Raw genomic sequence first — 22,196 nt, 5'->3', positions numbered from 1 at the left:
TTTTTTTTGTGGCTCTACTCATGACCGTGATGCCTACAAAATTTGATGCTGCTAAGTCAAACTGGCTTTTCAAAGAATTACAACAGACTACCAATCATAAATTTAAACTAAAATGACTGATTCAAACCAAAATGCTGGACTTGTGGTGTCTTTTTCATCATGGCATATGGAATAGTCATGATAGACATTATTTAAATGTCGTGTTGCTAAGGGAAACAAACTGGTTTTAAGGGGTGAATTTTCAAAACAGTCCAGCTGCTGCTAACCAAACGTAAATTTCCTAAAATGGCCAAAAGACTTCCTGTGGCTTTTCAGGCCTGGATTCTGTTGCGTTACTCACGGTAGACAATTGGGGCTTTTCCACCGCCGGAATTTTTGGAGAACTTTTCAATTTACCTTGGTAAAATTCAGTTTGCATGTTTTTTCACCAACAAAAATTCCCGGGGTAATTAAATTCCCCAGGGAACATCCGAGTACGAGCAGCAGGGTCTTGCTGAGCCAAGCTGGAACTTTGAAGGGACGGGCTGCACTTATGGAGGACCAAAATTGCCAAAATTAAAAAATAAATGACTAGATAAATAAATAAATGACTCAAAGTGAAAATAAAAATAGATACAAAAAATAATTAAAAAAAAATTAAATCCCTAAAAATAAATATAAATGAAAACAAAAAAATTATAATTAAAAAAAAAAATATATATATATATGCATAAATAAATAAAAGTAAAAATAAATCCAAAAATAAAAACGACATTCCCAAAAAATGATATTAAATATAAAAATAAATGTCGAAAAAAATACAAAAATAAATATATAAATATAATTACATATCAATCAATAAATAACATTTCGTCCTGGCAGAGCATCTGCAACATGAAATGAATAAATGTGAGAGTGTTTTTATTGATTGATTGATTGATATTTAATTCTATTTGTATATTTATTTTTGTATTTATTTTTAATTTTATTTTTTGAATCTTGTTTTTTATATTTATATATATATATATATATATATATATATATATATATATATATATATATATATATACTTTTATTTCCATTTATATTTTTGGGGGGGGATTTAGTTTTTGAATTATATTTTTTATATCCGTTTTTATTTTCACTTTTAGTCATTTGTTTATTTATTTAGTCATTTATTTATTTTGAATTTTGGCAGTTTTGGTCCTCCATATGCACTGACAAAGGCTGACTGGTTGTTGTGGGGGGGGGGGGGGTTACATCGGCTGGGCTCATCAAACTCATACGTCATCAAACTCATTTGAATTAATTGCAGAGAACTCTTAAGATGCTGTGGAAACACAAATTATAAATTCCCTGCGGAACCTTCAAAACCAAGAACTTCCTTTACCCAGAACTCAAAGATCCCGGGGCTTGTTGGTGGAAAAGCAGCTAATGCTATTAAATATCATGTTGCTAAGTGAAAACATTTTTTGGGCAAGTCATCTCAGAAAGTTGGCGAAAGCTATCCAGATATTAAAAAATAAAATAAAATTTGTACCATCACATTTTGTAGGAAACCTTAATAAATTCTTAAGTGAACATATGACATTCCCTTTCTACAAAATAGAAAGGACATCACTCACTAAATTCTCATGAGAATGGGCCCAGTTGTACCTTTTGGAGGAAATCCTTCTATATCTTCGGGATTTTCCACACAAAAAAAAAGTGGGAAATCTGACTAAATTCTTAAGAGAACATACTTCATCACTTTTCCGCAAAAAAAAAAGAAAGAGGAAAATTTGTCACTTTTTGTCAGAAATCCAACTGGATTATCACAAGAATATTCTTATGTGAATGTTTCCTTCTTGACTGAAAAACAAAATTTTCAACCCAATGTTTAATAACATAATACACTGCATCTCCCTGAAAGAATAAAATAAAAGACATAATGTTTTATAAGAAATCCCATCAAATCATCATGATAACATTATTCATCTTTATGTAAAAAAGGAAAGAGCATTAAACCCTAGTGAAATGGGTCATTTTCTACTCGGGTAAGAATTACAATTTTGCAGGAAATATGACAACATTCTCAAGAGAATGAGTCCTTTTGTACTCAAAAATTTGGTAGGAAGTCCTACTAAATTATTCAATGAATGTGTGCTATACTTTTTAAGCAAAAAGAAAAGAACATCACATTTGGTCGGAAAATCCATCTTATTTTTTTTAAATAAAAACTTTATGCAAAAAAGTTTTTTTTAGAAATTAAAGAAAAACTACTAAATTCTCTACATAACATGCTGAATCGTCTGTCTGCAACAAAAAAAGAGCATGCATGTTGTATGAAATCCTACCAAATTCTTGAGAGAAAATCATGCATTCCCTTTGTGCCACAAAAAAAAATCATTTTTGTAGGAAATCCTACTAAACTCTTTCTTAAGAGAACTTTTGGCAAGATACAAAAAATAATTTTCAAAAATTAAGTCCCCAAAAATAAATATAAATGGAAACAAAAATAAAATAAAATATATATGCATACATAAATAAAAGTAAAAATAAATACAAAAATAAAAAACGAGATTCCCCCCAAAAAAAAAAAAATATATATAAATAAATGTCGAAATAAATACAAAAATAAATATATAAATATAATTAAATAACTCCTTTTTGTAGGAAATCCTACTAAACTCTTTCTTAAGAGAACTTTTGGCAAGATAAAGGGCATCATAATTTGTTGGAAATCCTTCTAAATTTTCATATAAATGGGTCCTTTTCGACTAATGCGTTACGTTTTGTGGAAAGTCCTACTAAAGAGTTCATCTTGCAAAGATAATCAGATGAGGCGGTGAACTCGTCCATCGTGGAAAGTTTGCTGTTCGCGAGTGTGAAAATGCCCTTTGGCCGTGAAAGAAAGCAAGAATAATAAAGTTGCTAAAATTATCTTTTATCAGATGATGACCGAAGAAATGTTGTCCTCAACCTCATGAACAAAAAAAAAAGACAGCTTTTCAGATGTGGTGTGAGGTTTCATAATTCATGCAAAAGTGTGGATGTGCTGATTGTCCTCAAGGCTGATTCTTAATTTGGCTCTGTTGTTTGGAAAGTGTCGCCCCCAAGTGGCGGACTACGGGAGCGCACCCACTGTGAATGGCATGATTTATGACTCATGACTCTTTCTACCATATCATATTGGCCATTTTTTTTTCTCCATTGATCCTTTAGTCATGCACTCCTAGAGATTATATTCTCATTCATACGATCGATAGAGAAACGGGTAGATTGATTTTAATCTTATTCACCCACACAAAGTGGCACACAAAGTTTGGGTAAATCGTAAAACTACAATAGTAATTGCTTTAGGGGAGTTTGTTTTTAGTTGTTTTTAATATAAAATATTTTTCTTTTCTTTTTCTTTAGTAGAATGTGTTTTCCAGGAAACTTTTTTTAAGAAGTCCGATTTCGGTCAGTTTTTGAGATGTTTATTCTTTTTAAAAGAAAAGAAAAAAGAAAGATCAGAGATTATTATTTTTTGAAAAAACATTTAATGAATTATTATTATTTTTTAATGTTTTTAAAAGTCATTATTTTTAGGGAAAGAGTTTTTCAAAATCTTTTTTTTTTTAGGAAAGAAAATATTCATTTTTAGGGGGAAAAGTTTTTTAAAATAAGTAATATTTTTCTGGTCAGGGGGTGGATCACTGCAGGAAAATCAAGGGGAAAAATATTGACTTTTAAAAGTCAGGTATTCTACTAAAAAGATTCTTAAAAATGCATTTTCAAGGGGGGGAAAAAAATATATATATATTTTTTTTTTAACCCCTGGGCATTATTATAGTTTGATTAAATTCTTGTCATTTTTGCCAAAATCTGGCATTTCCTTTGAAGTGAGATAACTTAGTCATTTATGAATATTTTTTTCACTTTCAACCACTCAAAATGTTCAGTGGCATCAGACCTATCTACACATATATAGTTTTTATTTTTATTTTTTTTTTTAATGCCCCCTATGGACAGCAATAGCAGTATTATGCTAATAGCAAGACTAACTATGCTGTATATATATATAAAATAAAAGACTAATTTCAATATTTCATATGACATAGTTAGAGGCTCAAACAAGTTCATAAGTCATAACAATAGAATTTTTTTATGCATGCATTTTGTATTCATTTATTAGCCTTTGACGCCACCTAGTGGATTTTTGTGTTAACACTCTAAACACACAAATTCCTCTATTTTCATGTTTATGACTCGTCAAAGAAGCGATTGCATCAGTAATCACGGAAAATGCATTATAAAACATCAGGTTTACAGCATATCAAAAACTGTGATTTATAATGGGAGTCAATGAGCCAAAATCGGGCATTATTACAACAATTTTGTGTGAATCTCTCCCTCCTGTTTGGTAATAATTATAAATTACAGCATGGCGCCAATTTGAACTTCTACATTTTTAAACAATCCTGGTAAAATGTCAGGTCCCTAGTGTATTTTTTTCAAATGCTTTTTCTTTGATGAAAAACAGAAAAACAGAAAAAAGCCAGAAAATGGACAAATAACGCCCAGGAGTTAATATAGTTTTTTTTGGGCTGTTTTTTTAGAACAATGTCACCATTTTAGGGAACGTCGTACTTTTGAGGAAGACTATATTTCTTTTTAAATAATCATATTCTAAAAGAAATCTGAAATTTTTAAAAGAGCCCCAAAAAAGAAGCAGCATTTTTTTAGATGGTCAAGTCAGACCTCTCGCAGGTTAAATTTTTTCTGTGTGTGTGTGAACACTCTCTCAACAATCACAATATATTCCGTTGACCTGCTCTGCTCCATTTAAATGTGCATATTAGTCACAATTTACCTTCATCTTAGTGTTGAGGTGAAGTGCAATTGAGCTTCTTGTTTACAGAAGTCATCAACACATGGCCTCGCCCCCTCCACTCACTGACAGCTGTATTGTAACGTGATTGACTCCACCAGACAGTTGCTGGTGGAAAGCCGGCATCACTGTGACGGGGACGTTTACTTTGCGGAGCAAAAATTCTTAACTGTTGGTTGGAGAACATGACGAGTGGAACAAACCGACCATTTTGCGGCTTGTAGAACACGAGGCAAGACAACACCTTGCAAAAAAAAACGCAGAGTTTGTATTTCACACTGGCACATGTTCTCTGGGGAAAAAATAATCAAGCTGCATTCTTTAAACTCATCATAGTGCGTTACATTTTGTTGGGAATCCCACAAAATTCTTTACTACTAAATAAATAGTTATTTTATAGCAATTCCTACTCAATCCTCATGAGAACAGCTCCCTTTTCTAGTCAAAACAGCCAGTTACATTTTGTAGGAAATCCTATGACTTCCCATGAGAGCAGACATTTTCAACTCAAAAAAAGGGCATCACATTCTGAAGTAAGTCATCCTAAATTCTCGTGAGAACAGACAGTTGCATGTCTCTTGAGAACAGACCCATTTCTAGAATGACATTTTAAATTCATATTTATTACCATGACAAAGACGTGACACATAAGTAGAGCGAGTCTTTACGTAATGTACGGGTATGATTTGTGACAGAAGAGTCATCATGCAAAGATAAACCGACCAATAGCGCAGTAATTGTAATACAACTTTAGTAATACTGTCACAAGGGTATGTGCAAAATTGGCAAATATTTGTAAGGTGCCGTTATGGAATTTGGTGTCGACTGTTTAGGAGATTGATGGCAAAAGGGAAAAAGCTTTTGGAATGTCTGCTGGTTTTAGTCTGCATACTTTGATAGCGCCTGCCTGAGGGAATGACCTGGAAGAGGTGGTGACCAGGATGTGGAGGGTCCGAGAGAATTTTTTCCCTTACCCTTGTCTTGGTTCTTGTAGTGTGCAAGTCCAAGGACTGATTGATGCGATAGAAAACCATTTCAAGCAGCAAATATTTTTTTTAACAAATGGTGTTACGTTTTATAGGAACTCCTACCAAATTACGATGAAAACATGCCGTTTTGTACTCTAAACAGTGCATTATATTTTCCTACTAAATTCTCACTGACACGGACGGCCTTACCTATTCTCGAGGGTGTGTTGCATTTTGTAGGAAATCCACTAAATTCCTGAAGACATGCCCTTTGCTACTAAAACTATTAAAATGTTTGCAAACTGTTAACTCATTCACTGCCATTGACGGCTATTGACGTCAAAAATTCATTTGAACTATTTCTATTAGTTCTATACTTTTGTTAATAAGAGTATGACCTCCCCTCCCCGCACAATTTTTTTTATTGTACATTTAGAACAGATATAAAATTTTTGATTAATCGTGAGTTAATTACTGAAGTCATGTGATTAATTCTAATTTTTTTTTTAATTGCCTAGCGATTAAAAAAAAAAAGATTATGAAAAATTAGGGGTGTCAGGCGATTAAAATTTTTAATTGTAATTAATCGTATGACTTCACTAGCTAACTCATGATTAATCACAAATTTTATATCTGTTCTAAATGTACAATAAAAAAATCAAGGTTTTCACACTCTTGTTCACAAAAGGGAGGAAAATGTTAAACTAATAGAAATAGTTCAAATAAATTTTTGACGTCTATAGCCGTCAATGGCAGTGAATGATTTAATTATCTAAATAATAAGACCAGAAAGTGTGTTTAATATGTTTTTTATTGAAATGCAAAAAAAAAAGGTTACATTTTCTTACAACACTGATGCGGTGCACACGCTGGAAAACACAAAATGGCAGAATACAAAAGCATGAATTAAAAATAAGTACAACAGCCTTCCGAAACCAACATAGCTCTTGACGTGATGAAATAGCATTTAAGATATGCCGTGTACATATACAGTGTATATATGTCTGCTTTTATGAAATCCACACAAATTCCACATACCGGTATATATATTGTAACGTGCAAGTATGTGCACCCTGTACAATAGAAATCGATAAACATCAAGTCGCTTTTTCATTTTAGTGATGCACTGCTTCAAGTAAAACAAAACAAAAAAAGAGCTGGTTATTGATGTTTATAAGGCAAAAAAAAATAATAACAATACACTACCATGTTTACATGCACATCCTCTCCAACTTATGTCAATGTGGAGCAACGGAATGACGTTTTTGTTTGCGTTTCAACTTCATTTGCATTACAATGCTCTGGTTCACACTCTTTGGAGTCCTTCAACACGTGGACACAAAGCGCACATGTAAACATAGCAAAATAGCACAACAACCCCCCCCCCCCCCCCAAAAAAAAAAGATCGACTCCTCCCACATACGAAGACCCCGCAAGATCAAATTTGTCAGACCCGAAGATTTATCAGTGACAATATGGTGAAACTTCATTAACTCTTTGACCGCCAAAAACGTTTAATGACGTATGCTAAAATCCTAATGAATGCCGCCAATAACGTCAATTGACGTCAACTACGTTTTTTTTTCTCAATGAGCAGTGCAACGTCTTGTGCGGCACTGCCTTGTCATTGGGGTTGTAAAATCCCAAAACAGCCACTAACTATGGCCAGTAGATGGCATCATTGTATCTCTTTTCAATGGGCTCCTGGTGTATGGAATTACAATGAAAGAAACATGACGAATCTGATGAAATTTAATGTTTTCAAGGATGACGTGAATGATCAAAGCTTTTGTTACATTAAATCTAATTCACAGAGCGTCACTAAACAAAAAATATTAGTGTCAAAGTCACTGTTGTGCAGAAAATGTATCTTTTCACTCGTTGTCTCCTTCTCTTTTCAATTTTCTCTCAATATCACTCAAATTACCTATTTTCAAATGGTAATTTGTAAAGAACGGAATAAGGTAGAAACATATTTTTTTTTAAATGAAAGAATGGAACGCGATTTTCCATGTAGTCAAAACACACAATATTCTGTTTGCCTTGAAAGATGAGTTAAAATACTAATAAATCGGCTGGCATTGTCGGGGTTGTTTTTTGGATAACGTTTGGCAGTCAAAGTTAAGGGAACATTTTAGTATCATCTAAAGATTACAATAATAATGTGGCAGTCTTACAGTAAATGCGTCCACATAGTACATTTTGTCCAAGTAAATATTTGATTAAGTTATCATGGCACATATATGGACATACAATATGAACTTTTTTTCCCCCCATTTCCTGTTGATCGCATTACCCCGTCGTTGCCATGGTAACCTTCTGTAGTGGCAACAAAAAAGCAAAAAAATAGTAGTATTTACTGAAAAGGCATATTTTTAACGAAAATTTGTTCAAACTCCAAATTGTGCCGATTTTAACATTTTAGAGGTCACTTTCTATTAAAAAAAAAAAACATTTTTCCAATTTCCTGTTATATGGTCATCATTACCCTTTCCTTCTTTTTCATCCATCTACCAAAAAAAAAAAAAAAAAAAACACTAAAGAAAATGCAAGACGTACTTGTGAGGTCAGATTTTGGGATACTCATTGAGCTGAAATCTCTCATATTTTTCTGTCAATTTATATTATCTCCCAAAAATGTTGAATTGGTTCCTATTCTATAGTTGTAATCACATTTTTTGTCTTTCCCATCATTGGACTGTACTATTTAAAGAAGTAAAAGGCACTTATGTGGCCAGGAATTAAATTGGAACCGTTTCCTCATCCAGGTTGTAGTAATAAAAACACAAAATGCCAAATTGTCTTTTGGGCGTAGAAGTCTCATTAGATTTGCTGATATCAGGCATTTTTTCAAGCCTATTTTTCATTTAAAATTAGTTTCAACTCCAAATTGTATAAATTTGGTGGCGGAAAATGACTAAAACTACTGCAACTTATTGAGTCACTTAGTTTTAAAACTCTTCTTCATTTGTGTCTGTATAGCTGCATGGTACTGCCCCCTGGTGGTCAAGGCGCGTGCACCAGAAGGAGTGCATTGTGGGTCTGTAACGAATCATTGGCATTTCCATTCATTTTGATGGGGGAAGATGATTTGAAATTGAACTTGTCAGTCAAGTCGCCTATTTTTCTAGATAATTTCATTGGAATTTTCGGATTCGGAGTCAAGTTGCAGCCTCAAGCGCTGACAAACACCAAGCGGGCGGAGTAGATGAGGTCGGCCAGGTAGAGGATGAAGTTGACGGCGGTGAGCACGGCCACCGCCATCAGCTTGTCCCACGTGCACAGCCCCGGCGTGGAGCCGCAGCCGGACGGCCTTTGCTTGCTGCCGCCTTGACTGGGGCTGAAGTTGAAGATGGGCCAGATGATGGTGGCCGACAGGTAGAGCACCACGGCCAACAGGGCGTAGCCGGACAGGAAGCGGGCGAAGGGGAACGGCAGGCAGCCGGTGCACTCGCCCACGCACAGCAGGATGATGGCGGCGGACAAGATGAAGCAGATGCAGTAGACGGACATGCAGTACTTGAGGGCGTCATGGCGGTCGTACAGCACCGGGTCGCTGATGAACACGAAGATGATGCAGGCCACGAAGGTCTCGCACACTTTGAGCAGACCCGGCGCGGTGGCCATGTAGCCGGCAACCTCGCCGGGCCTGGCCTTGCTGATGCTCACCTCGCTTATGTAGGCGATGGTGGCCAGGCAGGAGAAGACGGTGGTCACGATGCGGTAGTCGCGCACCTCGCTAGGCCCCGTGGAGCCTTTTAGGTAGTACAACGGGAAGATGATGGACGCCGACAGGCACAGCAGGGCGGCGTAGCAGGCGAAGGTGATGGGGAAGTTCTTCCAGGAGATGGGCGCTCGGGTCTGCAGGCCGAACAGCTCCACCAGCAGCACCAGCAGGGTGCCGGCGAAGCTGAAGGCCCAGCAGAAGATGCACCAGTCGCCCGTGCCGTGGAACAGACGCCCGCCGTGGACCGCCACCGAGAAGGCCACGCAGGAGAAGATCAGCGCTGCCAGACGCGTCCACAAGAGGGGGGTAGAGTGCAGGACGATCGCCATGTTGATGCTCGGTTGCCTCGTTCAGGGGAAGACCAGCAGATGCTCGGGTAGACAAATCTGAAGAAAGAACAGAGGGAGGATTCATGAGGGCTTAAGCATACAATAATCCCACACAAATAAATGAATCTTCAAGTAACTGACAACCCCCCAAATTTTGAATTTGCTGCCATTAACTCATTCACTGCCATTGACGGCTAAAAACGTAAAAAAATTCATTTGAACTATTTCTATTAGTTTAACATTTTTTTCCCACTTTTGTTAGCAATAGTATGAAAACCTAGAATTTTTTATTGTACATTTAGAACAGATGTGAAATTTTAATCAATCGCGAGTTAACTACTGAAGTCATGCGATTCATTACAATTAAAACTTTAATCGCCTGATGCCCCGAATTTTTTATAATATATTCTTTTCTTTTTTTTTAATTCATTCACTGCTGTTGACGGCTATAAACGTCCAAAATTCATTTTAACTATTTCTATTAGTTAAAAATAAATAAATCCACTTTTGTTTAGAAGAGTATGAAAACCTAGAATTTTTTTATTGTACGTTTAGAACAGATATAAAATTTGTGATTAATCGTGAGTTAACTAGTGAAGTCATGCGATTAATTAAAATTTGAAAAAATTAATCGCTTCTTGCCCCTAATTTTTAATAATCTTTTTTTTTTTTTTATTAATTTATGGCAGTGAATGAGTTAATACAGCAGTGCCCACACTTGCTCCTCAAAATGTTCAATTTGTTCCAATGCTCTAAAAAACATCACTCTACACTCTAGAATGTTTCCTTTCATAGAATGCGAAGACATCATGATAATTTAATCGGCATTGTGCCGCTCCTTCTGGTGTGCGCACCTTGGCCAGCAGGGGGCAGTACAATACATACAGACATATTGAACATAAAAGACTGTCTTGACAAATTGCAATAATATTCATTTTTCTCAGAGGACAGCAACATATAAAGCAATATTGATGCTAGTCTCAGTAGCCCCTCTATGGTGTTTTCCATTGTGCGTTAGCGTTAAGCTAGTAAACGTATGTATGATTGGTTTAACTTGTTTTGAAAATTGTTCATTTAATAATACCGATTTTTTCGGGGGGTGGGGGGTATTCACTTTTAATTTGAATAGTGAGATGCTAAGAAAAATGCATGTTTAAAATGAAGATAAAATAATATATTAATACAATACAACAAATCAAATTTTCATTTTATTATAAATTAATTAAAAATGTTTTTTTATTTTTTTCCCACGTAAAAATTAAGTAATCACATTTTCTTGAATGCATACTTAAATAAATAACTAGATGTATGAATGAAGTTTTTTTTTTTAAGATAGCATGAGAAAGGTGTATGAATCATAACAAACATACTATTTTAATTTACCATATCCTGCGCTCTAGAGGGTTGTTATAAACAAACATAAAAGGACTATATAAAAAATGAATAAGCAGCCTGTGGGCTGCACACTAAACTACATTGGGTGTGGTGCCTATAAATCAAACGTGTCCCAGTGGGGACCACTGCTTTAAAAAGCAGTGGTGTGAAGTCCCAAAGTACAAATACTTTGTTATTACTGAACTGAAGAAGTTTTTTTTTTTTGGACGGCTTTTTACTCTTACTCCTCACATTTGAAAAGTGCAGCTGGTTATCAGCATCTTATGTCCAGACTGCTTCTCTGGCTGATTCCATTCAGTCTATGTCATCAGCATCAAGTAAGGACAAATATGTACACTGGTTGTATTGTGCAGTACAAGTTAATGTGATTATAAAAGCTAAATTGTGTTCCGGGAAGCATGCTTGTATTTCCTTTTACTTTTGCAATGAGCACGCAGTTGTAAAATAGCATTCAACAACGTATCCATACTATATAGCGCCCCTAGTGGTGGAACCAATTTAGTTAAAATAAATAGATAGCTGGTGGAAATTCTGATTGGCTGGTCATTTTAGAAAGTCACCAGCCACATTTGTCTGGAGAGAGAAAAAAAAAGTTAATTTAGAACCCTGGTTATGATGACGTTACATTGATGCTATGTGTTAGCCTGTCGCTAAATGGTCAGCTGAGTTGAATTCGCTGCCACTATACAGAGCTCGAGTTTTTGCTCATCAAGCCAAGACAATTGTCCGAAACAGGGCTCATGTCTTGAAAAACTTCTTGAAAAGTTCAGTTTGAGGTTATAATAGTTTAGGATTTTTCATTGTAATTAGTTTTTTTTTTTTAATTCAGGTAATTTTAATTATAGAGACGGTTTATTTGGTTTCTTTTAGAAAATACTTTGCTTTATTTCAATTTTTATTAGTTTTAGTATTAGTTGTATTTTTTTCTAGGAGTATTTGTGGAGTTTAAAAAAGTCACTAAAGTCATGTGTAAAAAAGTATACTACAATTCCCAAACGACTGTTTGACCTTCTTTCTTCGAAATTCGAATTTTTGTTATCATAATAATGCTGTAGTTAGTTTTAATCTTTTTTTTTTTTTTTTTACTTTTCATTTTTTAAAGCACTCTTGCTTTTGTTTTACGTTAACAGAAATGGTAGTTTTAAGTAGAATATCCTTGATTTGGTTCACTCATATCTATCTCATTCTCAAGGCACTACCGTTCTTTTGCCACTGCAATACGAGTAAAAAGATGTAATAGCGCAACTGGACCACATGAGGGCGACGGCTTGCGAGTTCAACAAAAAAACAAAAAAAAACAAGCACACACAAAGGTGTTATTGTGTCTCCAGCACAAATAAGGACTCCTGTGTGGTGGACACATTTCCATCTGCTTGAATAATCTGCTGAGAACTGGCTTTCCCCTTTTCTCTCGCTAGTTTCCAGTCTTGACTTTTACGGCCGCAGTCTGCAAGTCATTCCTGCTGCGGAGACTTGGCCCGCCTCGCTCCAACATTCCATCCGTGTTCGTGTTTGAGTCCTCGGCAGGATTTGGCGTGGCGTGGGGCGGCGCCCTCCGCTGACCCCGCAGTGTTTCTGTCATCGGTGAGGGCGGACTTCTTTTTGGAATCCCCCTCTACTTGCTTGATGCACTCGAATCACAACTCAAATTTATGGACAGGAACACTGGATGGGGGGAGTTTTTGGTTTAAGGCTTTGAAGTTTCTGCCTTCAGTCAACGCTGGAGCACAACTGGTGCCCCACTAGACATAACACGCTTGTGCAGGGGTGAGAAAAGAGCCATGCGACTAATGGAAGCCCATAGTAACTAACAGTGTCCATGTTTACATGGCAACTGGTGTGTTTCTAATGTTCCCCACTTTGCTTGCAAAAAAACCACATTTCTTCAATTTCAACCTTGTGATCCATTCATAGTTTCAATTCCTCCAATTTGGATCAATCTAATCCTGTTTGTGGTTTTATGCTATTTAAACGCTGTACTGTAATGTGTTTTTGTTGCTTAGTTCAAATATGTTCCATTTATCTTGCCATAAAGTAGAATTCCTCCATTTTAGATCTAATTAAGTTCTGTGTTCTGTTTATATTTGTGCTATTTATAACATCAAAGCTATTTCTGTTTAAGTAGGGGTGTGCCAAAAAATCGATTCTCATAAGAATCGCAATTCTCATTTAGAACGATTCAGAATCGATTTTAAATATCCCAAAATCTATTTTATTTAAATTATTTTATACTGTCTTCCCTTTGTTTGGGTGTGCCTTTATTGGGAGCGCTGTTCATGTTGTACCCGATTTGGCCACTTAGGGGCAGTGTGGTTCCACGCGGTCTGATACACTGTTAAGTTGTAGCCACATTAGAGAGTAGAAGGAAAAAGTCACGATCAAGTTATTCCAATAAAAATTGTTTTTTTTTTGCAGCGTGGAGCCATTCTATTAAATGATAAAAGTGCCGCGAGTAGCGCGCTAATTAGCATTAGCGAGTCAGACTGGACTAGATCATTACGATTCCTTGAACATCTATAGATTGAAGCAAAAATCATTGTCAATCAAATCATTTTGAATACAAAAATTGTTCTCAATCGAAAATCAATTCTGAAATGAATCACAGGCCCAAAAATCGTAATCGAATCGTGAGACATTCAAAGATTCCCACCCCTACTATTTAGGCATTGCTTTTTCTACTATTCCCCACTTTGCACACTGGATAAAAGTTTAATTTGGATTAAAGTAAAAATAAATTTGGATTATAATAATGTTGAATAATTCCTCCAATTTGGATACAATTAAGTCTTTGTTCTGCTCTTATATGTGCTATTTGTGATATGTCACAAAATGTTTGTTTAGGACTTTTTTTTTATTGCCCCACTTTGCTTGCCAAAAATTACAAGCCACCAATTTTGATAAATTTGAGTCACATGCTCTAGTTGTATGTGTATTATTAGTAATAATCACTCTTCCTAATCAAAATTGTAGTCAATCAAATTTTGATCCCATTTCTTACGCTGTGGTTTCCACAGGCTGGCAGACGACTAGCAGCAAACGGCTAGTAGCAAACGGCTAGTAGCAATCGGCTAGCAGCTTGCTAGCGGCTGCCCAGCTCACACAGTCAAAAGAAGACTGAACAGTTCAAAAAAAGAAAAGCCTGATTTTGCTGGAAAGCAGCCAAGGTTAGCCCCATGTGGAACGCAAGTAGTAAAAAGTCCAAAATTGCAGATGCCTGCCACACCCGACAACTCCGGGAGATCCGCCTCTTCCCGCTACTCCACCCAACAATGTCGTAAATAAGACAGCGGCCAGCTGCTTGCTTTTAGATTTATAGTCAATGAGATCCACTTATAAAAATGTAACTTCCCCTGAGCGATGTCATCCTTTCCAAGCCCGCCTTGTGTATTTATTGCGAGGCAGCCATGTTTATGTTACCATAGGAGACGCGCATTCTAATGGTTTTAATGGCGTGCCGTCTGAGGGCATGTAATCCTTTCTTTCTTTGGTGTTCCAGCTGTTTTAGAATTCACATGCGATTTCTCAGGAAGTTTCTTTGTCCCTGTTGACATGGGATGGGGGGGACGAAAGTATTTACTATTTTTGCATGTTTACTGTACCTCTATTTTTTTTTTTATTTTAGTTAACTAAAACTAACGAAAAAACTAAAATTCAAAAAACAATTTTGTTAACGAAATGAAATAAAAACGAAAATGCTTTTAAAAAAAAAAACGAAAACTAACTGAAATTATAGCAAAAATGTCCTTCGTCTTAGTCTTTGGTAATCAATTTAATGCATGAGCCTTTGGGGATGATTTATTTTGATATTAACCAGAATAGTTTCAAAAGAATTTGAAAGTGTGTCACACAAAAGTGACGTCATCTAGCAGCAGCCAATAAAAAAGCACCTTCAGATGACGTTGATCCCTTGGTGTTTTTTAAAATATTGCGCACAAGTAATACACACTTAAAAAAAAACAACTAAAACTAATACTGAAACAAACTAAAACTAAGCATTTATGAAATAAATAAAACTAATAAAAACTAACAAAACCACCCTGAAAACTAATTAAAACTAAATAAAATAAAATAAACTCAAAACGAAATAAAATGTAACTAAAATAAAAAAATTCCAAAACTATAATAAACCTGGTAAAGACTTGATTGTCGGATTTCTCTGTAGTGATTATCCTCGATCTGTCCTGGCAGACAATCGTAAATGTTCATTCTGTTCAATATGGCTACCGAAATGAGCCCCGGTAGCCCGTTAGCTCACAAGCTAGCTTGTTATTGACCACACACACACACATAAGGATCAATTAATTAATTTTATGAACTGACCAGGGAGGAAAAATCATTGTTAACCCAACCCACACTGCAGATTAATTAATAAACTAAAAAATGAATAAAATAATCAATGTTATTATCAATATGTGTAGATCCCGATGAGATGGATTATAGTTTGTTTCACATTACAATCGGGAGTTTGTGGCTCGAGTCCAGCCTGCGTTGATCAGACACAAAAAGAATTTGCGACCATAAATATTGAACATGTTTAACATGTATGATTGCCAATTAATATTTCAAGATACTCAGTCAATTCTGTAGAGCAAGTTTGACTCTATTTAGAGTAAATTGGACTCTAATTAGAGCGGGGCCAAATAGACTCAGTTTTAGAGTAATATTTACACTTGGACTAAAATAAAGAATTGAGAGAAAAAATATAAAAGTCACTCAAGGGTTGAGGAACAAACTCATAACTTTCAGCTTGGGAGGCTGCCACACTACCACATGAGCTATGCCCCGCCTACTGTTTGCTAAGGAGAAAATCCGAGTGCTTACTATCCCTTTTTCAGTTTGAGGTCGTTTTCACCGGCGTTATCCATCCTTGCTCAGTGAACGCATCTCTCAACTTTCTTGTGCAATGCTTCTTGGGAATTTCTACATTCTTAACTAGCAGCCTACTGGAAAAGGCAAGATTTTAACTCATTCACTGCCACTGGCGGCTATAGACGTCAAAAATTAGTTTCACATTTTTTTCCACTTTTGTTAACAAGAGTATGAAAACCTAGAAAAAAATGTATTGTACATTTAGAACAGATGTAAAATTTGTGATTAATCTTGAGTTAACTAGTGAATTCATGTGAATAATTATAATAAAAAATTCTAATTGCCTAATGCTCCTAATTTAAAAAAAATTGGGGGGCATCAGATGATTAAATTTTTAAAATTGTAATTAATCGATTAATCACAAATTCTATATCTGTTATAAATGCACAATAAAAAAAATTCTAGGTTGTCATACTATTGTTAACAAAAGTGGAAAAAAATGTGAAATTAATTTTTGACGTCTATAGCCGTCAATGGCAGTGAATGAGTTAAGAGGCATTAAAAAAAAAGAGAGAAAAACGCGGAAAGTAGCATTTGGACCACCAGTGTCTGTCCTCCGGCCCCCCTCCCCACAAACATTCATCACACGCTTGGCTTTACGCCGCGCTCGCCTCGCACCCCCGGAGATGCTTATAAACAGATGGAATGGGCTTTGTTTACATTAGCCGCCGTTAACAGCACAGGAGGTATGAAGGCAAAGGAGGTGACGAAAGGGGGGGGTGTGGGGGGGTGGGGTTGGGGAGACGGGCAGAATTGGAAGGGAGGAACCCGGGGAAGCCCTGAGCTCAGGCCACATCGACACACACACACGCTAGAAGGCCGGCGATGGAGTGGAATAGCAGAGCATTGAGTCACCATGGGGCCCCCTTCCTCTTTCACCGCCCACATTATTCCATGTGTAAAAAAAAAAAAAAAAAAAATCCAACTTACTGATGTGTTCCAGATGGCAGTCTGGCTCCCCAACTTTTTTTCGTTCCTCACTTTCTCCAATTTCTTTCCCTTCCCTCGGTGATGTTCCTTCCCTCCCCTCCCTTTTCCCGTCCCGTTCCAGCGTTAGCAGCAATTACACGTCATGTAGAAGAGCTTCCAAATATCTTGCACTTTTGAGGTGTGGGGGGGGGGGGGCGCCTTTTCCACTGTACAGCATGGAAAACATAAGCGGAAAACATGCATACGCGCAAGAGTGGTAGGGTTCAGAGTGTGCTTGTGTGCGCGGGGGGGGGGGAGTACTTCCCCAAAATGGACAAGGGCTGAAAATAGTGCTTGCAGGTCTCGGGATGGGGACAGCAAAACAGGACGTGACCCGCCCCCGCCACTCCTGACCGACGCCGTCATGAGTTCAGTTGCCACGGCGACATGTGGCTAACCTGATTTCATCCCCTAATTCGTTTAACGCCAAGATGAGGACGAAGCTGAATGCGCGCTCAGGAGACCACACTGAATAAATCTTTCGGCGGGACAAAGTCCACTTTGTTTTTGTCTTTTACGATTTTGGGAGGAAAATTTGTGGCAAAGCTTCCAAATGTCTTGAAGGAAAAGGGGAAACAATGTGTTCGCTGTTTTAGCGTATGGTTCAGACTTTGATTAGGGATAGGATTAGCGTTAGCGTGCCTTGAGTTACAAGTTGAATTCACTCTGTGACCCAACACGTATCTCAAATCATCTTTCCCCATTGAAATGAATGTTAATGCAAATAATCCGTTCCAAAAACCCCAAGGAACACCAAATATTCTTTTTTTTTTTTTAAACATTGAGCGCTCCACGTGACTTGCAAACAGAAAAAGCAAGCCCGAAACACATCTGTGCTTAATTTTTTTGTGCTTCTTGTGGGTTGTTTATTGGCAAGCCAGCTTAATGTCGCATGGCCCGCCCCCAATTGACATTGTCCAAGGAAACCAATGTGAATTGGTCAGATGTGGTCAGATGCTGTAAAGTTTGCTGGTGCCATCTAGCTGAGGGACTCTGAAGTCCACTTGTATCTCAGATGTTTGCTCTTATCTCAAGGCAATGAGAGGCCTGGTATCTCAAAAACATTTTTTAATTTAATACGTTTCCCTAGAATTTGAAAATATTTTGTTTATTGAGATTTTATATTCATTAAGATAAGCAGTGTTGTAATGGTTTTGGATTTTTCATTGTAGTTAGTTTTCATTTTTGTTTTGACTCTTGTTTTTTAAATTCAGTTAATTTTAAGTAGTTTTAGACTGGGGATCTTAGTTAAAAAATGCTTTGCTTTAGTTTTTTATTAGTTTTAGTATTAGTTTTAGTATTAGTTTTAGTATTAGTTTTAATTATTTTTGTTTTATTTAAATTGAGTATTTGTGGAGTGCAAGATTAGAAACATAATACCGGTTATACTAAAAATAGAAACATTTAAAATCAACTCCAAATGCTCCGGTGAAAAAATTCAGTGACAAAGATGAAAACAAAGGACATTTTCACTATAATTATGTTCAGCATTAGTTCATTTTTACGAACGTGAAATGTAGTTTCAGTCAGTTAACGAAAATGTTTTTTCAGTTTTAGTTTGACTTATTTCATTAGTTTTCATGAACTCTGGTAACCTTGGTGAGAAGGGACAATGGGGTTGAGGGTTTAGCATTAGGTTCAGGGTTCCGAAGGGAGGAATTGAGGAGGTTAGGGTTAGTAGGGGGGAAGGGTTCGTAAGGGTCAAGGGTGGTTCAGGTGACTGTTAGTATGGAAGTGGGTTAGTATTTGTGCTGCTAACGATGGGATTGAGTTAGGTAATGGTTAGTGGATAGGGTTAGGATTGTGTCTCAATTAGGGTTTTCTTAGCTAGCTGGCTAATTGGCTCGTTGTTCTCCCCAAAAAAAAAAAAAAATTTTTTATAAAGTGTGGTTTGGGTTATTTGTGTTTTCGGACTCTTTCTGAGGTTCATTCATTAAGAGCAGCGTAGTGGAAGTGGGTGTGCCGCCTGCCACGCCCTGCAGCCACCAAACACACACACAGATTCGATTATTTGACACACGTACGCCTCCCTGCACATTTCAACGATACAAACGCAAGCGTAAACACGCCCAAAAGTCCATCTTTTCCATTTTTCTGTAACATGACTGCACAAAATCAAAGGGGAAAAAACCCACTAGGTTCTTTACTCTCAAATGACTCCCTGCAGATTTGAACTAAAACCGCACACGTGAACAAGCACAAAAATGCCCCCCCCCCCCTATTTTCCTCCAGTATTACCACACATTAGATACATTTTCATCATAAAAACAAAACACAAAAAGTAGCCATGACTTCATTTTTGTCAACTTTCAGCCTCTCAGACTGAACTCACATTCGCCTAAAGATAAAAAAAAGTACATATTTGTACAAGATGCAACAAGTTCTTTACCTCGTGTGTTGGGCTGCAGCGTCTCACGCAAACATCCAGCGGTGGAGAGTCTCTCACACACACAGAAGGCGAGTGAAAGAAAGCCAGCAGAGCAGACTCCCACTTGACTTCCTCGCCAGTTCCCTCCCCGCCCCAACCTCCAAATTAGGCATTGAATGTCCGCGTACCGTTATTCACATCTGTACACGCCACACCTCCCTCCAACTTACTCCAACTCCTCCTCATCAACATCCTCCTCCTCCTCTTTGGTCACCTCGGAGACGGTGACACACACACACACACACACACACACACAATGTGGTGCAAAAGTTCACCACGAGTACTACTTTTAGAACAGTAGTGTTTTTTTTTTTTTTGCACACTTATTTTTCTTTTAAATCCATGACGACAAAACACACTCATGGGACACTTCATTAGGTAACCCCCCCCCACATCATCTAATCCAGGGGTGGGCATTTTAATTTTAGACTGGTCAGATGGCCAAGTCATTCATATAGACGGGGTTTTAAAAAAATAATAATTGTTAAAGGTTTTTCAATTTAAATCATTTATTGCCATTGACGACTATAGACGTCAAAAATTAATGTGAACTATTTCTATTAGTTTAATCATTTTTCATTTATTTTTTTATGAAAACCTATATTTTTTATTGTACATTAATAGCAGATATAAAATTATCATGCGATTAATTACAATTAAACGCCCCTTATTTTTATTTTATTTATTTTTTAATTAGGCCCATCAGGTGATTATTATTTTTTTAATTGTAATTAATCACATGACTTCACTAGTTAACCAACGATTAATCACAAATTTTATATCTGTTCTAAATTTACAATTAAAAAAAATTCTGGGTTGTTAGCAAAAGTGGATTTTTTTTTAAACTAGTAGAAATAGTTGAAATGAATTTTTGACGTCTGTAGCCGTCAATGGCAGTGAATGAGTTAAAAAAAATGTGTAAACAAATGATGCTTTTAAGTAACATTTTTTTCTGCCATTTAACTGTAAATACTATACTCATGCTCAAGATGTGATGAAAATTAAAGTAAAACTATTCTCCTTCAAGAGCTTTTGAAGATGAAGGAACAGAAAAGGAAGCGACAAGTGAAACATGAAGCACTAATAAAACTAAAATGAAGAGCCACTTACGTTAAAAATGAAGGAACACAAAGTGGAGAAGACAAAGTTACATAAGATGAAAGAGATCCTGGATATACAAGTCGACAAAGTGACCTTCAGACATAGGGTGGGAAGCTCAGAATACTGCCACTGCTTCTCCGCACCGAGAGGAGCCAGATGAAGTGGCTCGGGCATCGGATTAGGATGCCTACTAGACGCCTCCCTGGTGAGGTGTTCCAGGCACATCCCACTGGGAGGAGTCCCTGAGGACAACCCAGGGTATGCTTGAGAGATTATGTCTCCTGGCTGGCCTGGGTTCCCCCAGAAGAGCTGGAGGAAGTGGCTGGGTAGATGAAAGTCTGCTAAAGAGCCGTTAAACCCTAATAGAACTAAAGGAAAACTATCAGCAGGAAGATAACAAAGCAGCTTTAGTAGGGAAGCCCAGACTTTTCTCTCCCCAGCCACTTCAACCAGCCCCTTTGGCGGGGTCCCAAGGCGTTCCCAGACCAGCCGAGGGACAGTCTCTCCAGCGTGTCCTGGGTCGTCCGTGTGGGACATGCCTGGAACACCTCTCCAAGGAGGCGTCCAGGAGGCATCCGAACCAGATGCCCGAGCCACCTCAACTGGCTCTTCTCAATGCGGAGGAGTAGCGGCTCTACTCCTCTAGAAATTAACCACTAATACACCTAAAATAAAATCAAACTGGGCAGCATGGTGACCTTAGCACGTCTACAGTTGTGAGGTTCAGTCCCTTCCCGCAACCCCTCTCTATTAGCCGAACAACGTGTATTTTGGGGGGAGATTCAGATGGCATTTTGGACGTCATGTCACGAACATATTGAAGCGTTCCCTCACATTGGTAAAATGTCACATGTCGCAATGCGTTCCCTTGCGCAAAATGGGGGCCTACACAAGGGGCAGCTCTGGTTGCAGATGTAACAGCCAATCAAAAAATTTCATTTTGTTGACACCCATAACTGAAAATACTTTTTTTGTGTTTGTGCAAATAAGCTTTTTCCAAAAAGAAGGGGTTGCCTGCCCCATCCCCCAAAAAGAAAAAAATATGTAATTAATTCAGGCGATTATAATTTTTTATTGTAATTAATTGCATGACTTCAATAGTTAACTCACAGTTAATCGCAAATTTTATATCTGTTCTAAATGTACAATAAAACATTTTTTTTTTCATACTTAAAATGTTAAACTAATAGAAATATGGCTGCCTCTTTTAGTTATTGATACAATAATTTAATAATAATTCAAATAATGGAATTAAAATTAAAAAGATGTACTGTACTGTACTGTAAAAAAAAAGAGTTTGATATTGATTTGTGTTGGTCATTTTTCTGCCACTAGTTGGCATAATTGCATTTGTAAGACGGTGACATTTTTCTTTTTATATTAAGAGCTATCTAATCTCTAACATGAAGTAACTTGTAAAATTCTGCACATTTTTTAAATTGCGAAAATACAACTTGACCCCAATCTCCACGAATATATGCATTATATTAAATTTATGACTGAATTTATTAATCGCATGTTTAAAAAATTTAATGGCATTAAAGGAGCTTTAAATTAACTCAAAATTAACACACTA

General features: G+C 36.8%; 1 protein-coding gene across 1 annotated transcript; it reads right to left on the bottom strand.

The window, feature by feature from the left end:
• Nucleotides 1–6,595: 6,595 nt before the first annotated feature.
• myadmb (myeloid associated differentiation marker b) lies at nucleotides 6,596–19,611 on the bottom strand. The gene is made up of 2 exons (XM_077559608.1): nucleotides 19,481–19,611; nucleotides 6,596–9,915 (listed from the first exon to the last, which is right to left on the bottom strand). Exon 2 carries the CDS (start codon nucleotides 9,856–9,858, stop codon nucleotides 8,977–8,979), a length of 882 nt encoding a protein of 293 aa, XP_077415734.1. The 5' UTR covers nucleotides 9,859–9,915; nucleotides 19,481–19,611; the 3' UTR covers nucleotides 6,596–8,976.
• Nucleotides 19,612–22,196: the final 2,585 nt, after the last annotated feature.

Source organism: Vanacampus margaritifer, chromosome 2 (assembly GCF_051991255.1).
Source record: "Vanacampus margaritifer isolate UIUO_Vmar chromosome 2, RoL_Vmar_1.0, whole genome shotgun sequence".
Classification (NCBI taxonomy): domain Eukaryota; kingdom Metazoa; phylum Chordata; class Actinopteri; order Syngnathiformes; family Syngnathidae; genus Vanacampus; species Vanacampus margaritifer.
This window is presented reverse-complemented; position numbering and strand designations above follow the sequence as displayed.

Excerpts from the sequence above, each read along its gene's own strand:
- myadmb (XM_077559608.1), bottom strand. The coding sequence starts at position 9,858 with ATGGCGATCGTCCTGCACTCTACCCCCCTCTTGTGGACGCGTCTGGCA.